This window comes from Meles meles, chromosome 3 (assembly GCF_922984935.1).
Source record: "Meles meles chromosome 3, mMelMel3.1 paternal haplotype, whole genome shotgun sequence".
In the NCBI taxonomy this organism is placed as follows: Eukaryota; Metazoa; Chordata; class Mammalia; order Carnivora; family Mustelidae; genus Meles; species Meles meles.
Genome location: NC_060068.1, coordinates 183,611,798 through 183,632,112, shown reverse-complemented (window position 1 = coordinate 183,632,112; position 20,315 = coordinate 183,611,798). Strand labels below are relative to the sequence as shown.

The following is a 20,315-nucleotide window of genomic DNA, read 5'->3' as shown; positions in this document are numbered from 1 at the left end:
ACTCTGTCCCAGGGTCCTCGCCGGCCACAGGACATGTGCCCGTGGTGGGCGGCTACTGCTGCCCACAACGTCCCCCGTCCACTGGGAGGGAGGCCTATGGGCCCCAGGACCTGGACGGGGTGGGGAGGAGGCCTCGGGAGTCCTGACTGTTTCCAGTCACCGCTGTAGTGAATGCAAATGCTCCTTGAGTCTCTCCACCTGAGCCATTAGGCCCTTCGGTCACCAAGACTGTGGAGCGTGGTCCGGGGGGAGCTTCCATAGCGGGTGGAGCGGGGAGGGGAGGCCCCGGCATCTGCCCGCTGCCTCCCTGGACAGGCCCCTCTCGGGGTGGCGCCGCAGGGACCCCTCGCTGGGTCGATGCTGAGAGTCCCGGGGCCTTGGGCACGGTGGGTAAGCAGGAAGCGACGTCCTGCCCACGGATGTCCCCTCCACTGCGAGGACAGAACGTAAGCAACTAGAGGACAAATAAAGTGTGTGTTCAAAGGAAATGATGCTACAAAACGGGAAGGAAAGTAGAGAGGGGCACAGAGGTGGGGCAGGTGACGGGCCAGCCGGCCGTGGTGCTGGGAGGGCCAGGGTCACCGTGTGGAGTCCACGCCATGACAGGAGGTTGGGGAGAGCAGCCTGGTGGATGCTGCAGGAAGACGGGTGGGAGGTGCACGCCGTGCAAAGGTCCTGGGACATATGTGGGCCTGGTGGTCAGGGGTGACCAAGGGGAACCTCGGGCTGGAGTCGGGAGGTCAAGGTCGGGGTCCAGGCAGGTCAGGTGGGACCTTCCGGCCACTGAGGCCTTTGCTCCTAGACAGGCAGGAGGTGACATGCGGGCTCAGGAGGGAGCGGGGGTAAGAGCCCTCCACCTCAGTGGGGCTATGGGAGCCTTGCCTGCACCTGCCCCCCAGGAACACAGAACATGGGCGTCACCCCAGGGACTGTGGCGCTGTCACCGGGCGCCCAGCCTCGTTGGCACTCCGCCAGGACCTCGTCCCTGCTGGTGAGCAGGAACTGCGTTGCTGCGGGCCCCCACCCAGGTCCAGGGCCGAGGGAGCCTGGGGCCCGCAGCAGCCCCTGTTCCTACTGCCGAGACCCTGGTCTGGTCAGGCTCAGCCCCAGGCGCCTGGCATTCCGGGCGTTCTCCCCGACAGGAGCCGCGGAGCTGCGTGGGATGACTGTGCTTGCGGAGGAGGACGATGGAGCTCGGTGGCTGGGGAGGGGGTTGGCTGCTGCAGGGAAGGTGGTCGGTGTCTGGATTCCTGTGGAGGCTTCCAGAGAGAGCCCCACGGAGGAAGGCTCAGGGACGCCCCTGGGAAGGGCCTGCAGGGGGCCGGGACCCTCCCCCCACACCAGGATTCCTGCCTCGGCCTCCTGTGGGGGGAGGGGAGGAGTGGGCTCTCACTCTGGACACACCCAGGAGCAGTCGTGCCCCTTTACTCCGGCCCTTCACCTGCCCTCAGGGTCCAGGCCACACCTCCCTGTTTCCAGATGGTGCCTGCCCCGCCACGACCCTCCCCCCGGGGCCTGGGCCAGCCTGGGACACCTCTCTCCTCTCTCTCCCTCTGTCTCTGTCTCTGTCTCTCCCTCCATCTCTGTGTCTCCCCCTCTGTCTCTGCGTCTCTCCCTCCGTCTCTGTCGCTGCGGTGGCCTCTGCCCGCCTGGCCTGCATTGTCATCTCGGGAACTAGATGCCCCTAAATTCTGACCTGACCCCTCCCTTCTGGCCTCCACCCTTCCCCGGTCCCCCTGTCCTGGGGCAAAGGTCAGATTCCTGAACTCATCCGTCTCTGAGTGGCCCTCGCCCGTCCTCACCGTCCTCACGCGAACAGCGCTCGGATGTCGGTGTGAACCAGTCTCACGGGCTGGGGTCATACAGTGTCCAGCCTTGGGGACGGTATTGTCCAGTGGCGCAGGTCCCCGGGGAGCCTGACAAGCAGACAGTCACCGTGACAGAGCCCGTCCCCCTGGGAAGGACCAGTGGCAGGGAGAGCTTGGTGCACCGCTGACCCCGAAAGCTGGTGGGAGGCCGGGGACGGGCGTTGCCGGGGAAAGTCCTGCGGGCGGGCCGGGTACTGCGTGGGCACAGACGAGAGGCGCGGCGGCCGGCGGCCGGCCAGGACTGCAGTGGGGTTTCGGGAACTGAGTCGGGAGGGGCACCCGCCTTCCCTGCACACAACCTTCACCCCAAGGTCCCTGCTCTGCCTTCAGTCTCTGCTTAGACACCAAACCCTGGGCAGGGTTCTCTTCTGGCCCCCCAGCCTTGCCCCCGAGGGCACCGGGTAGAGGCCACGTCGCCGTCCGCACATGCGCCTGGCTTCCGTGGGTCTCCCTGCCTGACCGTTCTGGGGGCCAAGACCCACTTCCCATGGCAGGCCCCGCCACCCAGCTCGGGCATGTGGGGGTGCCCCATGCAAGGCACCGGAGGGAATCCAGCTGCCCCAGGGAGAGGCTGGGTGGCGGACGGGTGATGCCTCGGGGAAGTCCGTGGGCCAGAGAGCCCTGGAGACCAGTCTGGGTCCCCGAGTCCTAGAGGCCCTGAGTCCACAGTAGCTCTGGGTCCCCACATGCTGGAGCTTGGAGAGGAGGGGTCTGGGCAGCCCCAAGCTTGGTGTGAACAGGGCAGTGGGCTGCTCCCAGGGCCCAGGGTCCCCCCCCAGGGCCTGGACTGGGATGGGGGCTCAGGGATGCCCCAGCAGTCAGCCTGCTGGCAGAGAGTGGGGGAGACAGGGCCGCTCGGGGCCGCCGCTGCGGGGTGGGGGGTGTGGCCACAGGAGAGCATCCCAGGGCCGGGGAGGAGCGGCGTCCCGCTGAGTCCACCAGGCTATCGAGCTGGGGGTGTGGGTCTGGCCCCGGAGCACCCTGGGGGGCGGGGGCCGGCAGACTCGGGCGTTTACACAGCGGGAGGGGCTGGCTGGCCGTCGCCGAGCCGCTTCTGAGGGTCCGCAGAGCCTCCGCAGATAAGGCATTAACAGCTGGGCGGACGGGCGGTCAGATCTGCTGACGCCAGGCGCCTGGGGCAAGGTGCCAAAGGTTCCCTATAAAGTGCCGGGGCCCTGGGCCACTGGCCACTCACCCTCCGGCTGCCGGCCTGCCTCTGCGGGGAGGGACCTGCTAGGCGACCACCATGGTGAGGCTCGTGCTGCCCAACCCGGGCCTGGAGGCCCGGATCCCCTCCCTGGGCCAGCTGGAGACCATCGAGGCGGAGGAGGCCAGCTCCCGGCCCAAGTGGGACAACAAGGCCCAGTACATGCTTACGTGCGTGGGCTTCTGTGTGGGCCTCGGCAACGTGTGGCGTTTCCCGTACCTGTGCCAGAGCCACGGCGGAGGTAGGCCACGGGGCTGGGGGAACGGGGATGGCGACCGGGGCCCTGGGTATGAGCGGCGCCGCGTTCCCCTGGGATGCCAGCACGCCCGGGGCCGCGGGCAGGACACCACGCACTTGTGCCTTCGCTCGGGGCGCCACGCGCCTCCGCGCGTGTGCTGGGGACCAGGCAGGGCCGGGCTCGGTGGCCAGTGGTCCAGGGCCCTCTGCTCCCAGCTTGCGGCAGGAAGTGAGGGATGTCCGTGGCCCTGACCCCGCGTGTCCAAGTGTTCGAGTGTGGGGAGCCCTGCCCTGTTCTCGAGCACATCTGACCTGCATGTGGGGGTCTGAGAGGAGCCGGCCACTGTCTGGAGCCTGCCCCCTCCCCCAAGCTTGGCGGGGCAATGAGCCCAGCTGCCTTCGTGTCCACCGTGGGGCCCCATCTCAGCGCTCCCTGTGCTTTATGCATGTCCTAAGGCCAGAGCTGGGGGCCACATTCCTGGAGGGACAGAGGAAGGAGCTGGGCTGGAGCTGGGGACCCGCACAGGGCACCCCGGCCTCGACCCTTCCTGCCCCTCCGGAGGCCTCTGGGGGCCATGCCTGGAGCCCAGGGGTCTCCTTCCACAGGTGGAGCTTGCCCCTCCCCCACCTGCGGGTCCCCCAGCGGTGCTGGGTCAGTGTCCTCATGGCCTTGTCCCCTCGCCCACCCTCCCAGTGCCTGTGGGCTCTGGGATGGGCCCCCATGTGTCCGTGGCTCCTGTCTGCCTTGGCCCCCAGCCCCGAGAGGGGAGAAGGCAGAGGGGTGCGGCTCTGCGAGCCAGCGGGCGGCTGCTCTGGGGGTGCAGGCGCTCCGGGGACGGGGTCAGCGGGGGGAGTTTCCCTTCTGACTCTGAAGGACCTACAGGCTCTCGCCTGCGCTTCAGAAGTTTCCTCAGGAAAAGCAGCAGTGGTTCCGGGTCAAGCCCAGCAGCCCGAGTTCCCAGGACTTGTCTTTCCCTGGACCCTCCTGTGCTGCTGGGAAGCGGGGACCGTGGCGCGGGGGGGCAGGGGGGTGAGAGGAGGGTCTCCAGGAGCAGAGTCCCCAATGTCGGCGCCGCTTCCTTCCGGGACTTCCGGGTCACCTGCCCCCGGGGACCGCCCTAGGGTCTCCCCGCCCCAGCTGCCCTGCTCCGTTCCCCAGGAGCTCAGCACAGAGCAGACCCCCGGGGAAAGGGGCCGTCCCGGTGCCGTGTGGGGCCCCGGGGCCACAGGGATAGGCCGGCTCTGCGGGCGGAGGCCAGATGCTCGTCCCCAATACCAGGGCAGGTGGCACCCAGGAGCCGCCGGAGGAACGCCTGCCAAACCCCGGAGGCTGTGGGGCCCCGCAGAGAAGTCGCCCTGGGGAATGGGGGCTTTCGGGTGCCTCCACACACTGGCTCTGATCCCAAGGGGGCAGCGTGGACCCTGCTCCCAGACCCCGGGACTGGTCAGACTGTCGCTGAACCAGCCCACGGGAGCCGTGTCCAGCCCCACCCTGACCGAGGCGCGGGGTCCCGGCTCCCGGACGGGGACCAGGAGGGAGCGGGATGAGGTGGGCGCTGGGCGGTGTCAGGAAAGCTCGGACAGGGAGGGACTCTTGCGTGTGGCCCAGGCGGGGGGTCAGGGGTGTCGGAAGGCGACGTTTGGACCAGAGAACTGCAGAGCTGGTATCTGTTGGCCTCTCGGCCCCTCCCCCTGAACTCCCCGCCCTGGGCACGGGCTCCCCTCCCCACACACATCTCGGGCTGGGCTGCGCTTCAGGAGACTCAAAGAGCATGGTCCTTCCAGGCCTTGAACTCAAAGAGCACGGTCCTTCCAGGCCTTGGCCAGGGGGAGCCGCGCCGGCCCTCCCGGGCCCTGCCTGCGCCCCCACAGCCCTCGCAGCCGGTGAGCTCCGGAGGGCCGGGCCTGGGCTGTACCCTGCAGCCTTAAGTCACCGACCACCCTGGCCAGGAGGCCCTTGGCTGGAGGCCACTTGCGTTTCCATCTCTGGCCCCCAGCCCCATCCTGGCTGCGGGAGCAGTGCTCATGGGTGCGGGAGCCCAGCCTCCGCCCCCAAGCTCTGTCTGTGGTCACCTCACAGCCTCCCCCGCCGACCAGGGGTGCACCGGGGCTCGGCGGGCCCGGGGGACTGGGAAGGGGTGGCAAGGCCCCTTTGGGCAGAGCCTTCTGGGCCTAGAAGGGCCTGGTGGTGAGCTGCAGGGTGCAGGCCCCAGGGGAGGAGGGCCCAGGAGTGTGTGACCCAAGGTGGCTCCCATCCCAGGGTCACGATCTCTAGGCCCTGGACAAGCTGCCACCCCTGGCTGCCTTCTCTGGTGCCGGCCCTCCCCGTGGCGGTCTCTGAGCGGGGCCGCGCCCTGGGGCACTCTCGGTACTGACTGGGACCCCCCAGAGAAGACAGTCAGCTGGAACAGAGGCCAGGAGGCGCCCGGACCCAGGGCGTGAGGAGCTCATGGCTGCGGCGTCATCCCCGCACAAGACGGCTGTCCCGCCTGCGGCTCTGTGACTGGCGCGGTCTGCGCAGAGCTGCGGGCAGGAGGCGGAAAGGCCGGGAAGGCCCTGCGGGGGGGGGCGAGAGGCCATCCTCAGCTGCCTTCAGGGACCCAGTGGGAGACGCTCGAGGGAGGAGACGTGCTGGTCCGTGGGCCCCTGGGGGAGGCGGCCGGTGCCCCCCGCACTCCTGCCGCTCAGCCCATCTGCAAGGATGCCACGTTTCCTGGGCCACTGCAGGTGATCGGGAAAAGACAAGTCTGTCCCGCCGAACTAGCGGCCTGTCGAGGGTTTGCGACCATCCCTCCAGCCGCCTGGGCGCCTCTGCAGTCCCGCACATGTCTGCCGGCCGTGACCCTGCGCCTGGCCAGGGGCTCACAGGGCTCGTTTCTGGCAGACCTGCTCACAGCCCCCTTGCCCCGTCTCCCCGCCGGGGTCCTGTGCCAGCAGGTACGTCTTCTGTGGGCACCGGCCGCCCCCGTGCCCCGCCCGCCTCCACCTGTCTACCCACCAAGCCGGCGCCGGGCAGCACCAGGAGGCCCGTCTCCCAGGACCTTTGGAACCACATCCGGGCGCCACTGTGCCTGCTGGCTGCTCTCCCGCCTCGTCCTCCCTGCTCCCCCGCCTTTCCCCACGGCGCTGGTTCTGAAAGGAACGCCAAGCGTTCCTGGGGCTTCTCTGGAACCAGGTGTCGCTGGACAGCATGCTTGTCCTGGGGACGAGCAAGGAGCTGAGGTCCCTGTGCTGGGGGCGCCCGGGGGCGGGTCCCAGGGGATACAGAGGGCTCCCGCTGGGGGGTGGCTTGGACGCGTGCACCCCATCGTCCCACTGCCTCCCTCCACGGGCCGTGCCTACTGGAAGCCGAGCCTGACGCATGGGGATCCGCGGTCTGTGGGCCCGGAGGAGCCCCTGTGTGGGAGGGTGCCCGGCGCACAGCAGCGGCAGAGTCTCCTGGATAAGGGTCTCCCGTGAGGTTTCCAAGTGTGAACAGGAGTTTCCTGCTGGCGATGGAGGGGCGGGGAGACGTGGGGAGAGCAGCATCACGAGACACGGGGATGGGATTGAAGGACATTTGCGACTTGTGCTACTGCGGACTGTTTTCTTGGTACTTTCGCTCGAAGGGCTTCAGATCAAGCCCCTAAGGAGACATTGGAGAGGCAAGTCTTTTCCTTTTGTAACTAGACCCTCACTGACACGGGGACCCAGCGAGCAGGTCCTGCTGGGCGCTGAGTGGCCCGGGCTGTGCCCCCAGACCCAGGGGGCATCTGGCTGGGGACTCTTCCTCTCCTGGTACCTGTCCTTGGATTTGCTTTTTTGTCATTGTCAAGCCCACACCCCTGAGTTCCTGGAGCTTGGACCCCAGCCTCTGACGTGGCCCCAGCTTCTGAGGGAGCCTGGCCCTGGAGCCCCGGCTAGGGAGTAAGGCCACTGGGGCAGTCCTGTGTGTAGGCCGACCACCCACGGCAGGAGGCCTGGCCCTCCCAGCACGAGGAGCCCACAGACAGAAGGATAGAGGACATGTGCGGAGGAGAGGAGGGGAGAGGGCCGTGGCTCTGTCCCGCTCACACAGACACACGCACACGTGTGGACACACCCACCCACCCACACACCCTCCCACCTGCCCACGTGCTCACATGGACACTCACGCCCTCAGGCTCACACGTGTGGGCACACAGTGCCCCCGCCTGCCTCCCCCGGGACCTCTAGGTCAGGGCCTGAGCCCCGCCCTGACCAGGCTGCGAGGAGGGGGTCGGGGTGAAGGGGTTGGCAGGTTTCGGGAGAAGAAGCAGAGCGAACGCGTTGGGACAGGAGCAGGGGCGGTGCGGCTTCGGGCCGGGCTGGAGGATATGGGGAGAAAGGACGGGGGGAGCAGGGGTGGGAGCAGAGTGGCCTGAGGCTGCTGGGGAGCGGGACCCCGGGCAGGGCAGGGGCCCGTACCGTCCCTCAGCAGGTCACAGCCGGCCCCGGTCAGCGCAGGCCAAGAGCCATCCTGGTGAGAAAACAGCCCAGCTCAGGAGTCTCGGTCCACGAGGGTCTAGGGAGTCCAGCGCCTGTGACTACCAGGCGGGGACCCAAAGCCCACCGTCGGTCCTGAAGCAGGAAGTGTCCGATCTCCCCCGCAGAGCTCCTGGGCCGCGTCCAGGCCGGCGGGGACCACGGCTGCCCTCACCATGGCTGGGTCACGCTCAGCACTGTCACCTGCCGTGGCTGCGCCCAGAAAGCCTCCTGGGCTTCCTGGCAGCCTGGAGAGCCCAGTGGTCGCCTTAACAATTTCCCTCCTCGACCTGCTCTCCGGCACCAAAGCTGGGGGTTTTGGGCGATGCCGGGGGTCCTGGTGACTCCACGAGGGCAGTGAGGCCGGTGCTCGCGCCCGTCCAGGCTGGCCTCCCGAGGCTCAGAATGACCCCCCCTGGTGCGCGACCTCCGGGTCAGCCTCAGAGCCCTGGGCTCGAGCGACCTGTCTCCTCTGACCCTTCCCCGCCGCCCAGAAGAGCCTGTTGTGCCTCCCCCGCTCCGTGTAGCCCAGCGACACCGGCGTGCACTCCCAGGGGCTGCCGTGTGCCGCGGACAGACGCTACCACGGGGCGGCGGTGGCAGGCAGCTCTGTGGGAAATGGTGCCCGTGGCCGTGAGGTCCCAGGCCCGGGTTTGTGCCGCCATCTGAGGCGCTGTCGACGAACGCCACGTTCCCAGAGGGGCCCCCCGACGTGCTGCCCGCCCCCATCACTGCCCCCTCCCCACGCAGGCGCCTTCATGATCCCGTTCCTCATCCTGCTGGTCCTGGAGGGCATCCCCCTGCTGCACCTGGAGTTCGCCATCGGCCAGAGGCTGCGGAAGGGGAGTGTGGGCGTCTGGAGCTCCATCCACCCAGCCCTGAAGGGCGTCGGTGCGTGTCCGGGGCCCTGCCCAGAGCCGGGGTTCGCAGGGGCACCCCCCTCCCTTCTCTACTCTCTCTGCCTAGTTTCAGGGATAGGAGGGGTCCCGGGCTCCACGCCCAGGCCTGTGCAAACCCATCCTTGGGATCTGAGGGGACCGTGGGCCACAGATCCAGGCCCCATCACTCCTGACCAGCCAGGCAGCTGAGGCCATCCTGAGTCCCAGGTGTCCAGGGCATGGGAGGGTAGAGACATGCAGGGAGTGTAGAGCCCCTCCTCCCCGCCCAGATCAGGGCTCCGCAATGGCCAGACTGACCGGGAGGGGCGCTGACCACTGAGTTCCTTCCTAGTACTGACCCCTTCCCCCAGCGCTGACCCCCGACCCTGACATTGACCCCTCCCCCCTGCGCCGGCCCCACCCCCCCAGCGCCGACCTCTCCGCCCAGCCCTGACCCCTCGTCCCCGCAAGGCCCCCCACTCCTGAGCAGCGACGGTCTGGTCCCGCAGGCATCGCGTCCATGTTCGTGTCCTTCATGGTGGGTTACTACTACAACACCATCATCGCCTGGGTCATGTGGTACTTCTTCAACTCCTTCCAGGACCCACTGCCCTGGAGCGAGTGCCCGCTGAACGCCAACCGGACAGGTGGGACCTGGGCGGGGCCGGCGGGGGGGCTGGGGACCCGGTACCGGCTGTGGGGGGAGCTGCACCCTGGGACACGCGGCCTCGGCCCACCGAGAGCCGCCCTGGGATCTCTAAGCTCCGAAGCTGCCGTAGCTCAGGTCCTGCAAAACTGGAGCCCATTTAAGGCAACAGGGCATTGAACGGAGTCACATCGCGGGAGAAAAGCCCCTAAAAAGGCTGGTCCCTCTCGGGAGGGGTGGCGTGGCTCTGCTGTTACAGAGGAAACGGGGAGACCTGCCCACCCGGCCTCGCCATGCAGGCAGCGGATGTGGGGTTCCAGGTTGCCCCAGAGAGGGGCTCCCCAACATCCACAGGGCAGTATCCTGCTCCCCACTGGCCTTTCCCACCCGGTCCCCGGAGGCTCTTTCTGCAGAGCACTTTCCCCTCACCATCTGCTCCTTCTGGGGTGAGGGCCCTCAGGGAAGGAGGAGGGGGCCCTGGGCTGTGGCCGTGAGGGCACGGGGACACATGAGGGCACGGGGCTGGGCTATGGGCACACACGCCCATCGGGACGTGGACAGCCTGCGTTGGGAGCGTGGGTCCGACAAGCAGATGTGGCCAGTGTGGTTCGCTGCACAGATCCCTCCAGATGTGCTGGGGTTGGGCCGGCAAGATGGGCCCCTCGGGGTCGAGGAAGGACAGGGCCCACCCCATGGCCTCCCTTGCTGCTCTCGGGGACCGTTCAGGACACGGTACTTGTCTCTGGGGAGGGGGCGGGGGCCCTGCAGGACTAGATGGCTGCCCTCTTCTCAGGGTGTCAGGCTGGCCTGGAGGGGCACCCAGGACCCTGGAACCCAAAGGGGTGAGACCGTGTGAGGTTGAACACCGTTGCCCGGGGCGGGCCTCAGCCAGGGAACCCTAGAGACCTGTGACCCGTGCGCGGCAGAGCACCTGGCCAAGGGCCGACTCCCAGCTCAGCCTGGGGGTCTTTTACGTGCCTGCAGCAGGGGCAAGAGGGGGAAGGCAGGTGGCGGAGGCCTCGTGTGCACAGGCGTGTGGGTGCGCATGAGTGTGCATGCGGGATCACGTGTTGTGTGGACGCACAGGTGTGCGCACGGGTCTGCGTGTGTTGTGTGCATGTGCAGGCGTGCACGGAGGTGTGTGTGCGTCGTCCCTACTGTCACTGTCCCGAAGCACAGCTCGGGGCTGGGCTCGCTGTCCTCCGCGGTGGCTCGCGCTCCCTGACCCGCTCTGACTGGTGGGGACGCCCGCCCCAGGCTACGTGGACGAGTGTGCCCACAGCTCCTCCGTGGACTATTTCTGGTACCGGGAGACCCTCAACATCTCCACCTCTATCAGCGACTCCGGCTCCATCCAGTGGTGGGTCCTGCTCTGCCTGACCTGTGCCTGGAGCATCCTCTACGTCTGCACCATCCGCGGGATCGAGACCACCGGGAAGGTGCTGGGGGAGACGCCCAGCCGCTGCGAGGGCCCGCGTGCCCCCTGTCAGGAGGGGCCTCTGCTGCCCCCACGCTCAAGAACGCGCTCAAAGGGCCGCGGGCGAGTGGCCGCAAGAGCTCTGACCGGGGAGCCGGACGGCCGGAGGAGGCAGGGAGGGGCGGGCGGCCTGGGGGCCGGGCACGCGGGGAGGGGCGGGCCGGGGGTCCCGTGCTGTCGCCTCTTCTCCTCCGGAGCCCGCTCGGCTCCGCCAGCCCCTTGGCCCACACCTGCCCGGTCCGCAGGCCGTGTACGTCACCTCTACACTGCCCTACGTCGTCCTGACCATCTTCCTCATCCGCGGCCTGACGCTGAAGGGAGCCACACAAGGCATCGTGTTCCTCTTCACGCCCAATGTGAGTCTCCCGAGGGCGGCCACCACCGGGCCGTGCACCAGCTGTCCCCTCCGGGAGCCCTGCGTCCCCGGCCCAGACCTTCCAAGCGCGGCTGAGGGTCTCTGTCCGGCTGCAGGTCACAGAGCTGGCCAACCCGGTCACCTGGCTGGACGCGGGCGCTCAGGTCTTCTACTCCTTCTCGTTGGCCTTTGGGGGCCTCATCTCCTTCTCCAGCTACAACTCTGTGCAGTGAGTGTCGGGGGCTCTGCCTGCCCCCCCTTTGCCTCGGCCTCCCCACTCCCAGGGCGGGTGAGCGGAGGAAGGCGTAAGCGTGGCCCCGCTGACCCCGGGTCCCCGTCGGGCTGTGACCACTGGGTGCAAAGAGGTGTGCTGCGGCCTCAGGAGGGCTTCCAGGAGCAAGGCACCCCCAGGGAGACGCGTTTCCGGCCCGGCCCCCTCGGGTGCCTTTGCCCCAGCGATCGTGAGCGCTGGTGTTCACCCCCCCACACTCCCCATCGTGCCTCGGCACCCAGGACCCCGGGAGCGCCGGCCCCTGCCGCCCACCGCGGCCTGACACCCTCGTGGAATGGGCGCAAACTGCGAGGGCCCTTCGCCTCCACAAGCATTATGGGGCACCTCCCCGTGCCCTACCTGGTGCACCAGGACCATCCTGCCGGGACCCATGGTCCAGCCGAGAGACAGACAAGCCTCGGGAGTAGACAGGACGGGCATGGGGCCAGGAGGCTCACCCGCTGGCTGTGGTGTCGGTGGAACAGGGCAGCCAGGGGACGGCCCTGACGGCAGGTGCTTCTCACCCCGGGCCATTGCCCACTCAGGGCTCACAGCGGCGGCTGCGGTCACATTCCCGGCTGTGCCAGCCCCGGCACCAGCCCCAGAGCGTGCCCTCGCCCAGAGGAAGACCTGCACCCCTGCCCCCCGCCCGCTCCCTCTCTGGGCAGACTCGCCTGTTCCTGGCCTCTCACCGCAAGGACGCCGGGAGCCTCCTCTGAGTCTGGCTTCTGTCCCTGAGCACGATGTCCTTGGCGGCTGCCCCTGCTGCAGCCTGTGTCAGACATCCCGCCCTTCACAACCGAGGACACCCGGGCGGACGCGTCACACTGCTTGCCCTCCGCCCTCCCACGATGGACACGCGGTTTCCCCCTTTTGGCGACGGCGAACATTTGCGTCCGAGCTCGGGGCCGACGTGCCTTCGCTGCCCGTGGGGCGCCCAGGGCGCGGCTGCTCTGGAGTTGAGGGCTCGAGGGGGTGTTTTCCACAGAGCGCACCCCCTTTCACATCCCCCCGGCCACGCAGCAGCGCCCGACCCCTGCTCGCCCTCGCCAGGGCTTGTCGTCTGACTGGCGCTGGCGGCCAGAAGCACCCGGAAGGGTGTGGGCCCTGGCGGGTGGGGCTGGGGGGTTGGGGCTGTGTTCTCGAAGCCCTGGGGCGGGGGGGTGGGGTGGGGAGGAGGGCTTCAGGTGTCCGGGTGTGGGGGCATGGCCCAGCCCGTCTCCTCGAGGTCCCACCACCCGGGGCAGGTCTCCAGGGCCAGCGTGGCGAGGGCCTGGGGACACGGCGGGAAGGGAAGAGCGGGGTGGGCTGTGTCCCCCGTGGCTGCACCCTCCTCACGGGGCGCCCCATGCCTGTGCCGGCTGGGTGCTGACTTGGGCCGGGCGGGCATCCCCGTGGGCTTGACCGGACGCCATTCTCACGCAGCAACAATTGCGAGATGGACGCTGTGATCGTGTCGGTCATCAACGGCTTCACGTCCGTGTACGCGGCCACCGTGGTCTACTCCATCATCGGCTTCCGCGCCACGGAGCGCTTCGACGACTGCTTCAGCTCGTACGTGTGCCCCGTCCCAGAGCTCGCTCGTGGTCTCCGGGGAGCCGCCGGCTGCAGCCAGCCCCTGTCTTCCCAGGAACATCCTGACGCTCGTGAACGGGTTCGACCTGCCCGAGGGCAACGTGACGCAGGAGAACTTCGAGGAGATGAAGCTCTGGTGCAACAGCTCGGACCCCGAGGCCTTCGCGAGGCTGAGCTTCCAGACCTGCGACATGAACAGCTTCCTCTCAGAGGTCGGGCCCTGGGGGGTGCTCCGGGGCCACGCTTCCCCCTGTGAGCTGAGATCTGACGGGCCCGGAGTCCCGGGCACCACAGAGCCTGTGCCCCAGACCTGAGGCCGAGGCAGGGCCCTGGGGCCCCGGCGGCCTGGCCCCCCGCGGTGCCCAGGGTCAAACATGCCAACACCCCCACGTCCACGAGTACTGGGATTCCTCCTACAAACGCGCCAGACCTGTGCAAACCGAGCTCTAGCCTCGCTTTACTCACTGGCACGGTGGACTCCGGGCTGGCTGACACCGTCCGCTGTCCCAGGGCAGAGCTGTCCTCTGCAAGCCGTCCTCTGAGGCACGGACGGCTCTAAATGCCAGGCTCCATGAGCAGCGAAGCTGGAACGTGGTCAGGATTTATGGGCCAATATTTACAGACTTAAGTTTTGCAATTTTCTACTTTGGCCCTATGCACTATCTGGGGACATGTCACACATGCTCAGGGCCTGGCACGGAGTCCAATGGGCGGGGTGACGGGCTCCACAGGAGCGAGGTGTGCGGAGAGTGAGCGCAGGCAGCAGAGCAGGGGGGCGACTGGAGGGTCCCCTCACCGGGTCTGTCCCCGACACACGCCAGACAAGGGGTGGCACGGTCCGAGGCACCAGAGTCTCCGAACTCCTTCTCCAGAAGCCGAAGGAGGGGTCAGTGCTCGGGGCTGTGCGCCGAGCCTGCCCGGGGCGCTGAGTCCCAACCCCGCCACCCCGCACCCTGCCCAGGATCCGGCCAGTGCTTCTGCCCCGGTTTTGCCTTCTCAAGAAGTTCTGCAGAGAGAATGGAGAGTTTGTGTCCCGGGGCTGCCTGGGCTCTCGCTCCTCCTTCACCCACGGGGGTGCGAGCTGCTCCCCGGCGCGACGCACGGGTGCTGGCCACTACCCTCTCCTGCTAAACTCCCCGCTCGGCCCCGGGGAGGATCCGTGCGCGGAAGGCAGCAGCCATGTCCTCTGACTCGCAAATGCTGTGAAGTCGCTTTGAGAGCCCTGACTTGGGAGCGAGTCGTGAGGACAGGGGCAGCCCTGCAGGGAGCGCCGGGCCCGGGGCGCCTCACTCAGGCCCTCGACCCGGCCGGACACACCCGGGGGAGGGGCCGCAGCAGGGTCTCGCTGACCCGCCTAGGGCTTCTGCCCCTGCCCGGCGTCGGAGCCCACGCCATGCCCACGGCCGCTCAGCCGGGCCCACCGGCCGCAGGTCCGGGACGTCTGCTCTGGGCACCGGCTCAGGCCTCGTGGACGTCACCCTGCGCCCTGAGCCCAGCTGTACAGCGTGCGTCTCAGCGAGCAGATGGTCTCTGCAGTGGCCGCGGGTCTGTCTGGGCAGCCCGGGGCCCTGACGGCCGCTGAGCAGGGCAGCCCTTTCCAGGTCGTCAGACTAGCTCAGCTTTAAAAATACAGCGGGGCCTAAAGGACAGGTTCTGGTTGTTTCTCCGAATGGCTCAGCTCAGCCCTCCGCTCGCTCAGCAGGGCTCGGGGCTGCGGTGCTGAGGGAGAGAAGGGGCCCGGGAGGGGCCCTGCGGGGCCTCGTGCCTCAGTGACACCGCCCCACCCCTGCAGGGCGTGGAGGGCACCGGGCTGGCCTTCATCGTCTTCACGGAGGCCATCACCAAGATGCCCCTGTCCCCGCTGTGGTCCGTGCTGTTCTTCGTCATGCTGTTCTGCCTGGGCCTGTCGTCCATGTTCGGGAACATGGAGGGCGTGGTCGTGCCCCTGCAGGACCTCAGGGTCATCCCGAAGAAGTGGCCCAAGGAGCTGCTCACAGGTACGTGGGGCCGGGGCGGCAAGGATGGCTCCCAGGGCGCGGCCAGGACCATGGGCTCCATCCGCAGCGGCCAGGACCATGGGGCTCCATCCGCAGCGGCACGTTCTCTGCCCCGCAGGCCTCATCTGCCTGGGGACGTACCTGCTGGCCTTCGTCTTCACGCTGAACTCCGGCCAGTACTGGCTGTCCCTGCTGGACGGCTACGCGGGCTCCATCCCGCTGCTCGTCATCGCCTTCTGTGAGATGTTCGCCGTCGTGTATGTGTACGGTGTGGACAGGTACGGGGAGGCTGAGGTGGCAGGCGGTTCCCTACGGGGGTAAGTGGGTCAGCATTTGGGGTGGGGCGGGACAGCCCCGCCGTGACTCGAGGCCGAGCGTGCACGGGCCTGACGCCCGAGTGGCTGAGGGCAGAGGGGACGGGCCATGGACGCGCCCAAGCGATCGGCTCAGTGCGCCCTCCAGCTTCCAGACGCTTCCAGACCCGGCAGACGGGCGCTCACCGGCATCCTGGGGGTGGACAGAGAGCAAAGCACTACCACGGAGGGAAGCAGAGACCCCTGTGGCCTGCGCTGCAGGGTAGGAAAGGTCGTCACTGAACCGTCAGTTGAAGGTGAAGCACGACCACGTCCCGAGCAGGCGGCCTGAGACCCGGGCACAGACGGGCCGCGTGGGCAGAGCAGCCCCGCGGCTGGGGTATGGGCAGCAGACATGAGGGCCAGGTGTGGGCAACAAGGGCTCCCACCGCAAAGATCCAGGCTGCCCCGTGGGTCCCCAAGGAGGCCACCAGGTCAAGAGGAGGGAGCTCGATCGTGGGGTGCTCCAGGCCTTTCTAGACAGAGAGAAGAAAGGTGGGTGAGCAGGGCTCGTCTGAAGTCTATGTGGCCAGACACTCAGGACATCAGGCCCTGATCAGAGAGGACCACAGGCCCAGAACTTGGCACCTGGGCTCTCACGGGGAGATGGGCTCCCCAGGGCCTCAGAGACCACCTGCCCGCGTCTGTTACTGTAAAGCACGTACAAGCCGTGGGAGGGCCTCCTCGGCACCCACGAGAGCTCCCTGTGCGAGTGCGGATTTCCACACACGCCCGAGCCCACCTGGGAGCCAGGGAGTGTGGTGGGGCCTGCCACGACGCCACCAGACACCGCGGAGGAAGGCGGCTGTGCCTGCCGCAGGCTGTGACGCAGACCTGTGACCGCCTGCGTGAGGGCACGGCCGTCTGCGACCGTCCGAGAACAGTTGGAAGCCAGATGCTGGCAGAACACTGTTCAGCACGCCGTAGGGAGGACAGCCCTGCGCACGGGAGACTCCTGCTGGGTCCCACCTGGGGACGTGGCCGGGACAGCCGTGTCCCTCGGACTCTCTGCGGCCCTGGACAGCGCGTGGCCCGTTCTGTGTGCTCCATGCCGACATCTAGAGACAGTGGACTCTGGTGCAGAAGAGAGTCTGGCCCGGACGGGCGGGAGACAGTGGGGCTGTGCAGGGTCAGGGCCACAGCCCTGGTGGGAGGCTGGGATGGGGCGGCCGGCCGGGCTGCCCTCCGGCCTAGATGCGCGGGCCGCAGCTCTGCACAGTCTGTGCGGCGGGTTCACAGGCTGGGGCATTGAGGATGGCGACGCCCGTCAGGGTTGGACGGCCAGACACCCTCTGCCTCGATGGGGTCACTGGCCTGTGGAGAAACCCAGTGATGGCTTCCTTCCCGCCTTGTGTCCAGGTTTAACAGGGACATCGAGTTCATGATTGGCCACAAGCCCAACATCTTCTGGCAAGTCACGTGGAGAGTGGTCAGCCCGCTGCTCATGCTGGTCATCTTCCTGTTCTTCTTCGTGGTCAAGGTCAACGAGGAGCTGACCTATAGCGTCTGGGACCCTGCCTATGTGAGCCCTGGGGCTGCCGGCGGGCGCAGGGGCGGTCTGGCTCCTGTCGGGTGGGGAGCCTGGGGGCGTAGCTCCCCTCCCCCACAAGGGCCAGGAACTGACCCAGGGGCAGGGGCAGCTGCCCTGAAGGAGACCCTGCGGGCTGCTCACTGCCGCTCTCTCCCCAGGAGGAATTTCCCAAATCCCAGAAGGTCACATATCCGGGCTGGGTGTACGCTGTGGTCGTCATCGTGGCTGGGGTGCCCTGCCTGGTCATCCCTGGCTTTGCCATCTACAAGCTGCTCCGGGACCGCTGCCAGAGGCCAGGGGACCGCCAGGGTCTGGTCAGCGGGCAGTCCACGGTCTCCATCAACGGGGACCTGAAGTCCTGAGTGGCCCAGCCCAGCGTGTGCGGCCGTTGGTGTTGGGGAGGATCCAGGCCACACACGTGAGAGGGCACGCACATGTGTGCATGAGTGGGTGTGCACGTGTGTGCACGTGTGAGCGCGTGAGTGTACGGTAGGGTCACACGCGTGGGTGCGCACAAGTGTGTGTGCGTGTGCGTGTGCAGAAGCTCGTGTGCTCGTGTGAGAGTGACATGTCGGACTGCGTGGGGGCTGTAGGGAAGCGTGTGTGATGCGTGTGTGTGGTCATGTCTAAGTGTGTGTGCACGTGTTTGAGGACTTGGGCGTGTGCGTACATGCGCTGTGTGCGTGACTGTGGTACGTGTGTGTTGTATAAACGTGTCGGGCGCACACACACGCACACGCCTGCTGCGCAACCCCAGGGCCCTCGCGCCTGCCTTTGTCACGGGTGTGGTGGGGCAGGTGCTGGGGCGGGTCCCGCCACGTCTGCGCCGAGGGAGAGTCCCGGCTGGGGCGCCGTGGGGAGGCCGCGCTGCCGAGAGGGCCGGCGGGAGACGGGGGCGGGATGCTCCCTCGGCCGCTCAGCTCCAGTCCCATCCACCCTCGACCCAGGAGCTCACAGCAAGGTCGGGGCACTGGTCCCCCGCGATGAGAATGGCCATTCTCGAGCTCCTAGCTGGGAGCTCCGGAAGACTCTTCGGAGTCCCTCGGAGGCCTGGCCGCCCGCCCGCCGGCCTTGGCAGGATGCGGGCTCCGAGATAGCCGACTGCATTAATCATTGCTCCTGGCTGCCGCAGATAGGTGAGCAGTCGACGAAACTCAACTTGGCCTAAGTGAAGGCAGAAACCACCCTTTGAGTTTTCGTAAGAGGGCATATTCCCTGCATGAATTTTTAGCTAGGTGTTGGAAAAGGCAAGTTATAGGGTAACTCGGCCATAGCCACCAAGGTCGAGGACCATCCACGTGTCCGGAACTCGGCAGGGACCGGGAAGCCCACGTACTCGGCGTCCCTCCCACCAGCTTCACCTGGTGCCGGCTCTCCCCTCCCCATCCTGGGAAGGGTTGTTCTCTGGGATCCGACAGCCTGTCTCAGCCAAAGGCACTGGGCGCATAGGGTGGCCGCGTTAATGAGCTCAACTCCACTCTCCATGGAAAAATCTCCAAGTTTGCATAGCTGGGTTTTCTGATCATCCGCTGGCGGTGGTGGGGGGAGGACCTGGGTGGAGGACGGATCCCCAAGCCTTGTCCAGGGCCCTACTCGGATGCCCCAGGGTCCTGTCCCTGTCCCCCTGCCTCCCGCTCCCTGGTGACACAGAGTTCAGCCCTGCAGCCCCGCCGTGAACCTCCAAACACCGGCATCTCCAGTCCTTACGCTGCTGGTCGCCTGGCCGCCTGCAGAATCCTGGGGGGCTAACGGCCCGCTGTGCAGGGCCCCCCATCCCACCACACTCCAGCCTCCACCCACCTCTCAAAGCCCCCCCAACTGAGAGAACAGCGAGCAGCCCTCCCCCCCACAGATACACCACCGGCCCAGGGCGCGTGGGGAGGAGACGGGCAGGCATGGCCCGGGGCGCCCATCCAGGCATTCTGTCCCCCGAAGAGCACCTCGTTTCGCAGACCTGGTGTATTTGCAAGTTGTTGGAAATGCGGGATTTGTGGGCATAACGTGCACCTGTCTAAATAAATCATTATTTCATAGTCTCAGCCCAAGATTTGGGTAAATACAGGGGGCTGAGCACACAGCGGGCCCAGTCACTCAGGGGAGCACAGGACCGTGGTTCTGGGGGGTCGTTTCTCTGGAGAAGTCATGACACAAAACTGCTGCGTCCACGGGGCCCTGGGCGTGGCGTGTGGCTCTGCGGAGGCAGGAGGAGGGTGGGCCGTGGGCTCAGGGCCGTGGTGCCCCAGTGAGGTCAGGTCCACTGGCTTGGGGGCTGTACTCCTGCCCTCCCCGCGCCTCCCTTCCCTTTCTCCCATTCCCTCCCACCCAAGAGTCAGTGGACGTGCATCCCCCAGGGCCCACACCTCTGTGACCCACGTGTTCGGGCCATGTGAGACCAGCGTCCCGGGAGGGGAATTTCACATCCGGGCCCCAGGCTGTCCTGCAGACATCCACTGGGGCTCCACGGGTCCAGGAGACCCCATGGGAGGCCCAGGCTGAGTCCACTGCGTCGGCCCGTCACAGGCCATCCCACCGCAGGAGGACCCCATGCGGAGGGGACGATCTGGATGTGTCCCCGCCTGGCTGAGCCCCTGCGGCCACGGATGCCTTGCTGTCCCACCACCGCCCGAGGGCACCTGTGGCTGCTGGCGACAAGAGGAGAAGCCCCTGCCGCCCCTGCCCTTGCCCTGGCCCCATCGGGAGCCCCACCCTTCCCCCAGCCTGTGTCCCTGCACATGGCCGGTGCTGTGGGGGCCTGGGGCTCGTGCAGTCACCGCACGGGCCACGGGACGCAGGGGTGAGGGGTGGATCTCCCCGGCCTGAGGGGTTACAGTCTCTGAGAAATGAACGTGGCTAAGACGTGAACACGGCAGACCGCAGTGGCCGGCCCCTCCCTGGCACCGGCTGCCCTCCCTGGCACGATGGCCCCACGGTGCGCCTCCACAGCTGGGTCACTGGCGAATGTGGCTGAGAGGAGCAGGCCCACCCCAAGGTCACACACGGGGGCTGTGCTCAAGGAACATTCTAGAAAGGACAGAACAGTAGTGACAGGGAACAGTTGGGAAGCTGGGGGGGCGCGGGTGGCCATGAAGGGGCGGGGCAGCTGTGACGGACACGTGCCGAGCTGACCTGTCACGTCAGCACCCAGCCGTGGCACACACGACATTTGGGAGACGTCAGCGCTGGGGGAACGGGACAAGGATAAGCGTCACCCCTCACGGTGACGAGTGAGGCCGCGGTCGTCCCGGAATCAGAGGGTTGACTAGGGAGTCAGTGGTTTTTATGAAACAACTGAACGAGCCAGTCTTGGGAGTCTTGGCACGGCCCTGACGGGGACCAGGAGGCCCTCGCGGATGCGGGCTGGCCGTCGGCCTCGGCACCAAAGGAGGCGCAGGCAGAGGGCGTGGGGTCAGCAGGGGACCGCCTGGGTGAGAGCAGGAG

The 20,315-nt window shown here is 67.5% G+C and overlaps 1 protein-coding gene across 2 annotated transcripts; it reads left to right on the top strand.

Moving 5' to 3' along the window:
• The first annotated feature begins 3,013 nt into the window (after positions 1-3,013).
• Positions 3,014-18,910, top strand: SLC6A19 (solute carrier family 6 member 19). Of its 2 annotated transcripts, XR_006817737.1 has the most exons (13): positions 3,014-3,316; positions 8,545-8,685; positions 9,182-9,319; positions 10,576-10,757; positions 11,041-11,151; positions 11,267-11,379; positions 12,847-12,975; positions 13,052-13,208; positions 14,789-14,993; positions 15,112-15,271; positions 16,706-16,868; positions 17,036-17,304; positions 17,374-18,910. XR_006817737.1 is itself a non-coding variant. In XM_046000087.1 (12 exons), the coding sequence occupies exons 1-12, from the start codon at positions 3,115-3,117 to the stop codon at positions 17,237-17,239; spliced, it is 1,905 nt and encodes a 634-aa protein (XP_045856043.1). In that variant the 5' UTR covers positions 3,014-3,114; the 3' UTR covers positions 17,240-18,910. The 2 variants fall into 2 exon arrangements, 1 of the variants encoding a protein (XP_045856043.1); XM_046000087.1 differs by having other exon boundaries at positions 17,036-18,910.
• Positions 18,911-20,315: the final 1,405 nt, after the last annotated feature.